At 33.0% G+C, this 11,801-nt stretch overlaps 1 protein-coding gene across 7 annotated transcripts in view; it reads right to left on the bottom strand.

Moving 5' to 3' along the window:
• Window positions 1-11,801, bottom strand: part of Rictor (RPTOR independent companion of MTOR complex 2) — a 158,605-nt gene that overhangs the window by 42,393 nt on the left and 104,411 nt on the right. For all 7 annotated transcript variants that reach the window (XM_004623425.2, XM_004623426.2, XM_023711875.1 and 4 more), the window contains 13 exons: window positions 11,238-11,325; window positions 10,451-10,541; window positions 10,276-10,342; window positions 9,851-9,931; window positions 7,937-8,037; window positions 5,089-5,254; window positions 4,742-4,843; window positions 4,574-4,620; window positions 3,133-3,268; window positions 2,574-2,773; window positions 1,818-1,944; window positions 1,319-1,483; window positions 1,088-1,164 (listed from right to left, as the gene is read on the bottom strand). In XM_004623425.2, the coding sequence (XP_004623482.1) occupies window positions 1,088-1,164; window positions 1,319-1,483; window positions 1,818-1,944; window positions 2,574-2,773; window positions 3,133-3,268; window positions 4,574-4,620; window positions 4,742-4,843; window positions 5,089-5,254; window positions 7,937-8,037; window positions 9,851-9,931; window positions 10,276-10,342; window positions 10,451-10,541; window positions 11,238-11,325 (1,448 nt within the window). The remainder of the gene's footprint in view (window positions 1-1,087; window positions 1,165-1,318; window positions 1,484-1,817; window positions 1,945-2,573; window positions 2,774-3,132; window positions 3,269-4,573; window positions 4,621-4,741; window positions 4,844-5,088; window positions 5,255-7,936; window positions 8,038-9,850; window positions 9,932-10,275; window positions 10,343-10,450; window positions 10,542-11,237; window positions 11,326-11,801) is intronic.

The raw sequence follows: 11,801 nt of genomic DNA, 5'->3' as shown, positions 1-11,801 counted from the left end.
AAAATAAAAAAATAAAAAGATGTCAGGATTGTACAATAGTGCTCCAGGTACATCCATTATCTATTCATCTCTTAAGGGATGTAGTCTTCTTACAAGATTTAACTATTAAGAACTGTTTTGCCATAAACACAGATGTATACATATATCAATATAATATGATGCCCTCAACCTTTCACTGAAGATACCTAGGAACAGGAATAGCTGTGTCAAGTGGAATTTCTAGGTTTAGTTTTTTGAAGAATGTCACTACTTTTCACAGTGGCTATTCTAGTTTATAATCCCAACAAGATAGAAGAGTTCCTTTTTCCCCATAGCCCAGCCAATACTCGTTATTATTTCATTTCTTGATGACAGACACACTTTCTGGAGTAAAGTGGAATCTTACTGTTGTTTTAGTCTACATTTCTCAACAGCTAGAGATAGTGAACATTTTTTCCATGTATTTATTGGTCATTTGTAATTTGAGACTTGCTTTTTTATTTCAGTTGCCTGTACTTTACCTAAGTCTTTAGGGGTGCAATTTCATATAGTTTTCCTTTTTTGTTGTTGTTGTTTTTTGGTAGAACCGGAGATTGAACTCAGGCCCTTGCGCTTGCCACGGAAGCACTTATTCCACTGAGCCATCTCCCCGGCCCCTGGTTTTTCTTTTATAATAAACTTAAAATATAAATACAGAGCAAAATAAAAGACAGATAATAAGAAATTGGGGAATCTTTTGCAAAAGGGAAAAAGACCAAGAGATGGAGGGAGAAAAGAGAGCGGGGATGGGGAAAAAAATGAAAATAAGAATTAAGATGTGTTATATAAATTTACCAACTTCCTACAGAAATACCAACTACAGGGGCCAGGGAGATGGCTCAGTGGAATAAACACTTCCCTGGCAGGTGCAAGGGCCTGAGTTCAAATCCCCAGTTCCACAAAAAAAAAAAAAAAAAAGAAATATCAACTGCAAACAATTTTTTTAGAAATAGTCCAATTTCAGAATTCCCAAAATATACTCTTTCAGAGTGCTTTCTACCCTGGTTTCAATCCAGCTTTCAGATAAACAACAGAAAATATAACCAGAAGAAAGTTCACTCAAATTTACCTCAGAAGGAGAAGCAAACCCTTGTCTCCAAGATGGGATAAAGCTGGCTTCATCTGAATAAGAGCATGAAGATTAGCCTAGATAAAATAATTATTAGACCAATTAACAACTGTACAAACATATTTTTTTCAAAATTGCCTGAACTATATGTATTAGTTTTATGTGATAATCAAGTACAAGTGACTATTTTAATAAAAATTTATCTCTAAGTATTTCATTAAAAAAGTATACCTTGTCTTCACAAGCTTCATCAAGAATATCCAGAGCTTCAGAAGAAATTGTTTTGTTTTTATCATGTAGCTGAGTCACTAGTAACTCAATTCCCCAATTATTGAAGAATTCAACATTGGCTCTCAGCAATACCCTTAAATGTTTTGTTGCATAGAGCCTGCAGGCCTACAAAGATAAATGAAAATATTAAGAAATCAAAACACAAACAAAACCAACCAAATGAAAAAATTTCACCATGCATAGCCTCTTTTTTGTTTTGGAAAAATTCTGCTACCTGAAAAGAAAGAACTGAAATAGTCCAGTCTTTGACAGATTTATTTAGTACTAGTAAAATAAATACTTTCTATCCATAGTTGTGAACTATATAGATGGAGAATAGAAAGTAAAATGTTAAAGTCCAATTTCTATCCTATATTCTCTTAAGTTTATATTTTACTTAGCCAAAAATTTACAAAATATTGAACAGTAAAAATAGTTTTATTCTCTATGTGATACTTACATCAGTAGCTGCTGTTAGTATTTTTGAAAGAATAACTCTAGCTAGTCCATCCCTGCTATAGTCCAAGCTAGAAACAGTCAGTTTTAGCAAGTGATCTTGGTTTTTCAATGAGCAAAGATTAAGGAGACTAAAAAAAGGAAATGATAAAGGTTACTAGAAATGACTGCATAGATTATCATTAGTCCAACAAATCATTTTTTCCAGCTTTACTAAGATATAATTCAGAAATGTTACATATTTAAGTTTTGCAACATGATGAATTAAAGTATACCTTGTGAATAGCTATGTTCTCTTAATTCAAGGAATAGAGGGATTTGTTCTAATAGTGTCTGTACATAGGATATCATATCTGCATCTTGTACAACAAGTAAGCACTAGGGAAGGCAGTATGCAATGTGTTAATTATTGGAACTGTCCTACCAATTTGATTTGAAACTGTCTCACTGCTATTTATTTCTCAATAAAATTATAAAAAAAAATAAAAGTATACCTATCACCACCCATAGACAGCATTTTGTGTATATGCATGGAGTAGGTACATGAAAACATTTTAACAAATATTTAAAAATTCCTAATATAAATATTTTTGAAAGCATTTAATGACAAAAATATAAAAGATTATCAAACATGACAACTCTAAATTTTCCAAAAATAAAACTTAGCAACAGATATGCAAACTAAAAAGCGTAACATATAACCAACCACACTAAAAATAAAGTGTAGATATATATTCCAGCAGAATCTAGGGAAGCTCACCACTGAAAAACACTGCATTTTTCCAGCATTTTGACTCCATGAGGGTGGCAAGACAGTGTCCCAATGAATAAAAAGTAGTGTTGACTAAGAGTGGTCAATAAACCATTATTTTGAAGACTTCTTTCAGGTTTTATTCCAGAGGAGGCATTGAGCCACTGAACAATATCTTTTACTAGATCTTCTAAGTATCCTTGTCCATCCTGTAAGTAGAAAAATGAACTTTAATCAAGTACAAAAAAAATAACAATGAGTTACTGATCACAAGTATCAATCACTGAGTACCTGCTACTTTAAATCTTATTCAATACAATGCTAACTGAAGATAGTCTTTAGTCTCCATTTCACAGAAGGTGAACTGTATCTTCTGGAAGGTAGGTAAGCTGCCTAAAGTATTATAACTAGCCAGTCAGGATTCATACCTAGGTCATGGTCATTTCCTATGTGTCCAAATACATGCTATACCTACTCAGAAATAAAACAAAACAGGGCTATAACAGGAAGGAGAAGGAAGATACATTTAATAAAAAAAAAAAAAGTTTGCTTTTGAGTGAATGTTTACCTCTTCAGACTCAAGAAGGAATTCTGTAAACTGGCAACCAACAACTGTGAGCTGTTTAGACTTGGCAAAATCCAGATCCAGGTTGGCATATAATTTACTGCTGGGCTTGTAAAAATAAAGTAGTCTTCGTACAAACCTGGTATCATAATAAATTAACCATGTGAGAAACCAATAACTTTACAATCCTGTCTATAGGTTAAGACATGACAAAGCTTTAAAATGTTCTGGGTCTGAACCATTTGAGGAAGTGGTAAATAACACATTTGGCACATCTCACACATACAAAAAAAAAAAAAAAAAAAGTAAAAAAGAAAAAAATACTTGTAAAGAATATATGGAGTAAGAATTTTATAGTGGGATGCCTAAAAGAAAAAGGGCAGAAAGAGAACAAGAAAAATGAGTGCAATACGCCACAACTAGAATTTAAAGCTGAATAAATACAACATGAGCAACTCAATTTAAGGACATAATTTATTATAATATGTCCTAAGTTTCCATTTAATTTAGTTCAATTTAATTTCATGAACTATAATCTAATACAAATACAGGCAGTTAGGTCCAGGAGTTAGGAAAGCAAATTTGAAAAAGATACCATCTCTGGTTTCAAGGAGTATGAAAAATCAGTATTATACTATTATTTAGGTGTGATTTAAGATTTTTATATTTGTCAAAATTTGATATTAAGTTACATATCATGAGGAGATGAGTATAATCAAAAAATGTTAATCACACAAACTTCTCAAACATAAAAAAAGGCTCTCCTATCCAATGAATTCAGTACTGTGGGTTGGTTAGCTGAATCTAAGAAGTAAAAACACACAAGTATAGTAGACAAAAATACAGCAGCTTCAAGTATTCTACATGCTCCTGAACATAGCACGTTTTGAAGACAAAGTGGTTCAGGAGACTATTAATTAAGAAGTACAATGGTTAACTTTCCAAAATCAGACACACGTGAAAGTCAAAGTTGTATGTTAAAAATATAGGTTCTTACTATATTGTCCTCTTATGTTAAGCCCACTACAGAGTGATATTATCTCAGTATAAGAAACTTTCATGTCTACTACTTTATTTGATCCATAACTAAAAGCAGAATACAATTAACTAGAAAAGGAATTAATTGATGGATGCTTACATATAAAAATGTATGTAGGGGGAAACTACCCGCTCAGACCCCCCTCCTGTCCCTCTCTTGGACAGGAGCTTTCTTTCTCTCAATAAATATATTCTGCTCATAAAAAAAAAAATAATAAATAAATAAATAAATAAATAATAAAAATGTATGTAAACACATAAAGGCATATAAAAATGTACCTAGTAACACTATTAAACTGAATGAATGTTTTTATCATTAAAACATCAATTATTATTTTTACTAGGTATTAGACATAATTCAATCCAAATTTAAATTCAATTTCAATGCACAATAACCTTTACATACCTGTGTAACTGTTCATCTTTATAGTTTCTTAGGTTTACATTTGGCCACTAGAATAACAAAATATATATTACATATGTATTTATCAACTCCCAAGCACATAACTATAATAAATTATAATGACTAAAAGGAAGACAAGATGTTAACATCAAGTATCTTGTCGTATCATACCTTAAGAATGGTCCCTATAAGATTCCAATTCCACTCAAGATTTTCTTTATGTTGAAGGACTTGGCTATCCTTAAGGTTCATTAAAAGAGCTTCCTCTGTATCCTAAAAAACCAGCAGAAAGTAATACAGACAATTAAGCTGGAAACTAACTTCACATATGAAAACTAAATTCAAATTTTAAAAACAGAAGGGTTTGATTTTTGATTTAGACACATGAATTTTACATGCTACAGAAACTCATTCATATGCAGGAAGAAAGCTGCGAACTTCAAACAAAGACATGCACACACAAGCCAGTGGCTAAGAATTAGGAAACTGCCATAAAAATCATTATTTCACATTGGTACCTTAAGAACAAATATATCTTTCTGAACTCGAAGATACTGATCCCGTTTCTGGTGCGTTGCAATTGCTTTCTGAATAATGTGATCTAAATGAAGGCTGTAAGGCTTAGGTCCTCGTTTCTTCATTTCATGGAAGCGTTTTAAACAGTTTAAGGCTGCACTGGCTCGACTAATAAGAAAAAATAATTTTACAGTGATCATTCTGATAAGCTATTAAATGTTTAGATAAGTTTAAAGATGGAAATTTTTACTGAAAAAAAAGTGAATTATTTTGCCAACTCTGAAAATAAGAAAAAAGATCAAAGTATTACTGATTTCCACGAGGAAACATTGATTATTCATACTTAAACATTGACTTACTAATCTTTTTTTGGTCTTTTTGTATACTGGTTGTAATAATTCTTTTCCCCAGGCCAAAAATCTATTTATCTTTTCCCAAAAAATATTTAAAGCTTAGATTTTTCATACGTAAATCATAGTCCACTGAAACTAATTTTTGTTTATGGTATGAGACTACAATATAATTTCACTGTTCAGGGGCTGGTGAGATAGCTCAGCAGTCTAAAGTGCTTGCTTAGGCAAGTGCTCAGGGACCGTGGTTTGATTCCCAGCACCACATGCTGTGCCAGCTCCACCCTCTGGACAGGGCTGAGATGTCCCCCTCAAAATAATAATTTCACTGTTCACCCACATTATTGTACGATCAACTGTATGATCTCTGCAGAGATCTGTAACTATGATACCTTAAAAATTGTTTAATACTTCATGTACATAGAAGTATAGTGTTTAAAAATTTGGCAGCCATCAATTCTGTAAAAAGAATCTGAAATCTTAAAATCCACTGATATTGGCAAGTATTTAATGTATCAGTAAATAAGCTTACCGAGCTAAAGAAAAATTATTTTAAGAGAATTAATCTTTATTTTGAAGGTAACTGAATTCTTCATAAAGTCAGAGGGCCAGGGAGATAGCTCAGTGGCTTAGGGACATGCCTGGTAGGCGGAAGGTCCTGAGTTTGATTCCAGTACAAAAAAGTAAATACATAAACTCAGAAACTGGTGTCCATAATTTGATCTAGAGGTTTGGTCTACCAGGTTTTGACAATAACATTTCTTTATTATGAAACTTCTAATATAAAAGCTAAAACAGCTAATAGCATCACAACAGAGATGTCCTGAATGTTCTCAGTTTATTATAAATTGTAGTCTATTTAATAGTATTTTCATTGACAGAAGCAAAGTAATAGACACTAAGTTACAGTAAAGCTCATATGTTTTACTAAACTTTTGAAGAATGTATTATAATTGCTAACAAAAATCCATAGTTCTAAATAGCTAGCAAATTGTATTTTGTTAATATGATCAAATAACAGAATGATTATTTTAACAGCAAAACAAAACTAAATAAAACCCTTCAGGTATGGTGGTGCACACCAGTCTTCCAGAATTCTGAGAGACTGAGGCAGAAGATGGGAAGTTCAAGCCCAGGCTGGGAGACTTTGAAACTCAGTAAGGCTCTGTGTCTCATAAAGGGCCAGGGATACAGTTCAGTGGGAAGATGCAGTCTTCAATACCCAGTAATGAGGGAAAAAATAAATAAATAAGTAAAGGAAATAAAAGATATCACCAGAAGACAATCTTCACTCATACACATACACAGAAATTTCTACTAGCTCCTGCATGCTGCACCAGCACCACCCCGGAGCATGGTATGGCTCAAGCCTATAATCCCAGCACTGGGGTGGCTGAAAAGAGGAGGATCACAAGTCTGAGCTGTGTAGTGAGACCCTGAATCAAATACATAAATGGAAAAGAACAATATTGCTACTAGCACTTCATATTTAGCTTCTTCCCTTTTATATAACTTATTACTAGTGCTGAAATTCTAGTAGTGCTAGTATACTCCATATTTTTGCTTATAAGTTCTATTTGCTTTTAAATGTCTGGTATAGCTCCATAGCATAGATTATTAAATCTCAACATTTTTAACTGCACAAGTGAAAATAGGTTGGTGGTCTTTATATATATATTTCTGCCCCCCTATATTAGGACAGGGTCTACAGGATCTCACTATGGAGATTGGACTCGTAGTAATTCTCCTGTTTTTCAGCCTCCAAAGTGCTGGAATACAGGGCGCGCTACCACACCCAGTCTCTTATCTCAGTCTTAGTGCGCCCTGTGGGGCCAGCACGGCACACCGGGGATCGAACCCTGGCTGCTGTGTTCTGCCTAAGTAGGTACTTTACTCTGCTGAGCTATCAGGCCAGCCCCATAGGTATTTTTAAAAGGGTTTATATTTTTGTGTGTGTGTGTGTGTGTGTGTGTGTGTGTGTGTGTCTGTTTTTGGCAGAACTGGGGATTAAACTCAGGCCCTTGCACTTGCCAGGCAAGCGCTTGTTCAACTGAGCTATCTCCCTGAACCTCTTTTTTTATTATTATTACCTTTTTTTTTTTTTCTTTTTTTGGTACTGGGGATTGAACTCTGAACCTTGTGCTTCCCAAGCAGGTGCTCATGTCGCTGAGCTATAATCCCTAGCCCTAAGGGTTTACATTTCTGCTCACAATATAACATAAAGCCTCAAACATTCAAACAATATTGTTATAAATAAGGTAAAAAGTCTACATTGCCACTCAATACATGAAAGAAAAAAGTGACTTTACTCCACATAAATTATTAAATATTTCTAATTGTACTAATATTTCCTCTTATCTATAAAAATTACCTAAAAAGACTTTCCTAAGCAAAACCTATGTATACTATATTTAAATAACTAAATAAAGTAAGAGAAGGCAATCTAATTGGGCATTAAATATACTAAGCATAACATTTCCTGAAGCTTTGTGATACTTACAGTCTCTTTTCCTTGGGGATATCAAAGGATGCAGCCATATTCATTAGGGTTGGCAAACAATGTAAATGATGACTATGTGAATGAGGAAGGATTGTATTTGCCTAAAATAAAATGTTAACCTTTTATGAGTTTTTGAAAATAAAAATAGTTTACATTATACATCTGCAAGTATACTATCATTCTTAAGACCATTAGAAACTCAGAGGATTTTCCTGAAATACACTTACTTTCCCCCAGGCATATATACTTACAATTTTATCTACTTTCAATAAGCATGAGATGTAACAAATACTAGCATATAAATGCAATTTTATAAACCATTAATTTTTACATTTTATTATATTAAATTAATGACATTTAAGCGTTAGCTAAAACTCAATTCTTACATGTTATAGAAGAATTAAAGGCAAATCCTAACAGGACTGGATCTAATTTATATTAAAAACATGTAAAACATAGATACAATATTAAAACTTAGAATTGACTTAAATTTCAAAAACTACTTCCTCAGAATAGGTTTGTTTCACATACCAACAATCTTCAATAAATATCTTACTAATTTTTGCTTTGCAAACAAAATCTTACCACCAAACTTGCCCTCTACCAATAAGAATGAGTAAATTAATCACATGTGAAAGACAAAAGATGTAATTAGCAAAGAACTGGCATCATATTAACTTAAAAATGACCGGACTATACATCAAGGGAATCATAGAGTTTTGGTACACAGGAAAAAGGAAAGAGATTAAATTTATAAAAATGAATCTCTCATACAAAATCAATTAATTTTAGATACTGATGTCCTTACAGAAAATATCCTAAAAATTTCAAATACAAATATAATCAGACCTGAGAGCCTTCAATGCTATTTAATTTTCTTGACAGGTTGACTGAAGGGAAATTGGCTGAATAATTCATTCATAAAGACAGTTAATATTAAACTTCACTTATTTACTTCACTCACATACACAGCCCAGCAGCTGAAGGGTGAGGTTTAGGAAAAGTGGAGGAAGAGACAGAAGAAGGAACAGAAACAATAAAGGCAAAAAACACTGTGCTAAAAATAACACATCATAATACAATTTAAAAAGATTTGCCATTGGATCTTAGGATCTTCCTTAACGAGTTTAAAGTGGTTCTATTCACTATCTTGCCAACCTACAGGTGACCTAGAAATATAAACTCCTATAATATAAAGTTGTAGATTGCTTTCTTACTTGAATTGCTAAATGCAGAGAATCATCGGATCATTCTCTCCTAGTTTCCCAAAATTATGAATGTTATAAAACCACAGTGTCAATCCTAATGCCCAAAAAGGATTCTCATGCTCTGAACCTCATACTGTAAGCTTATAGAAAATATCGATTTTTCAAACAGGACAATTATATTTAGAATTTCTGCACAAAGTTTTCTATAATTCAGCCAGTGACTATAATGTATTAATTCTGTATCACAGAATTACACTCTTAAATGACTGATTAATGTCTAGTTTTATGACTTTGACTCTTTTGGGTAGGAAGTCTGAGAACCAATGTATTTATAAGGTCTAAAGTATCCACATTGAAAGTGAGTAAAAATCACTCATTTTCTGCATTTGATCTATTTATAAGGCAGATATACCTTATACATACAACATCTGTATAAACAAATTTTATATATATATATGTACACCTCAGGATAAAGGCAATAAAGGTACTTTGCAATGCAAAGATAAACACTGATTTAAAGGGCTAATTTTTGCTTCGCATACTGGCATTACTGTAGCCAATGAGGTTTATCTAAGGCATGATTATTGTTAATTAAAATGTTAATATGCTTTTGAGTTGATATAGAGCAGCTGTATTAAAATAACCTTCTTTATAAATTAAAATATTAAAAATTATGAAATATATAGTTAGAAGTTGCTATACATACCATATGTAATAGCTCTCCTAAAAGGATGGTAGCTCTAACTGAAATATGGTCATCACTATTTGTGATTACTTCAACCAAACCCTATGAAAATAAAAATAACAGTCACAATATATATGAACCCATTTTATGCATCAGATGCATTTTTTATTCTGAAAAAGTCCTGTTAGAGAAAGTAAAAACAAAACAGAATAAAGTCTGTAAGTCTTGCAGGGACCAGGGCTCGATCCCCAGCACCAGGTGCTGTACCACCCCAAGCCCAGGCACGCTGAGCGGCCACCCAGACCAGGCATGGTGGCACATGCCTGTAATCCAAGCTCTGAGGAAGCTGAAAACCAGAGGATCACTGTGAGTCTGGGCTGCGTAGTGAGACCTTATACCAAATACATAAAAATAAATATTTTTTTTTAAAAGTTTTTAAGTCTTACTTCCAAAAGTCCATTACGAATAAATGCAGAAAGTATCAATGCCAAATAATTATCCATGAGGTCTGGCCTAGAAATAAACAGCACAGAACAATTTAAATAGTGTTTCACATACGATGATGTCTAACAAAAAAAAGGAGTGACAATAAACTGGAACCACTTTATATTTAAATTCTACCTGGATCTGGCACGATGAGGAAGAATAGTTTTTGCCTCAGCTGCTACAAAACCATCTGAAAGCCTCCAACTGTCTTGGAACCTTCCCGGATCTAAAACAGTTAAAAGTAGTTCCTTAAAAGAAAATTAGAGTGAGACATAACAGCATATGCTTAAATCCCAGCTACTTGAAATGCTGACAGAAGAGGATAGCAAGTTCAAGTCAAGTCAGGGCAACTTACAAAACCTGGTCTCAAAAGAAATTTTAAAAAATGGGAGAAAGGCTCAAGTCATACCTCAATGTTACAGTACAGAATCTCATACACACACACGGTTCCAGGTTTAATTCCCAGTAACACACACACACATACACAAACAACTAAAATGTTTCAGATAAGGGTGGAGCCATTAACTAACCAGGCTGCAAAGAACTTCAAAAAGTTATTTAGCCTAGAGAGGCACTTAAAAAGACATAAAAAACTTGTTATGGAAATGTACAAATATCTAACTTCCTTCATTTTGGGACTCAGAAGTCATCTGGCTAAAATAAAAGTATCACTATTATATAATCTAAGTATTATAGGTTTTTTATCTTCTGTCACTTCCTTGGTCCATCTTTCTGTTCACTGCTCATTTATAAAAGCAAGGGTGATAAAGAAGAAATTAATTTTTTTCTAGTTTTAGGAGTTTACTTCAGGTTTCTTTTCTACGTTAATTTCATGGAATGTACAAAAAGAAAATAATGCTCAATATCAATTTTTCACCTTTAAAAATTATACTAACAGATACAAATGTTCTTCAGTACTTACCTACACTGAGCAGTGCTTCTATGAACTCCTCTGTCACAATAGGTAGAGGAAGACGAAATATATCATAAAGTACTTCAAGCAGACCTCGCTGCAACAGCAAACAAATAGCTTATTTTTATAAATATTCAGTTATTTATTAAATGTCCTACACACAGAATAAACAGAATGAAATCATAGGACATTACTATAAAAGCTTATACTAGAAAAGAGATAACTACTGAATTATTATTACATACATCATATAATCTTTTTCCAAACTCTTTCATTATCCCACTGTGTGTATGGAAAAATAGATCCCATGTTCTTTCACAACCGCAAGGTAAGAAGTCAGGTGATGGTTTGGGGTTCTGAGTCAGTGGTAGAGCACTAACACAGCATGTGCTGCTCTGGACTCTACCACAAGTTAAAGTTTTTCTTTAACTCCAAGAAAGAAAAAAAAAGCAGTCAACTAAATTACCCCAACCCTGCTGAGAGATCTTTCCATTTATATCCATATCCTTTTATTTTCATGATTTACATGCATTTTATTTCACATGTTAAATATATCTGGCAGATACTGTCTCA

The sequence above is a fragment of the Octodon degus genome, unplaced genomic scaffold, assembly GCF_000260255.1.
Source record: "Octodon degus isolate 3935 unplaced genomic scaffold, OctDeg1.0 scaffold00002, whole genome shotgun sequence".
NCBI lineage: Eukaryota > Metazoa > Chordata > Mammalia > Rodentia > Octodontidae > Octodon > Octodon degus.
Note: the sequence above shows the minus strand (reverse complement) of the source record. Positions and strands in the feature narration are given on the sequence as shown.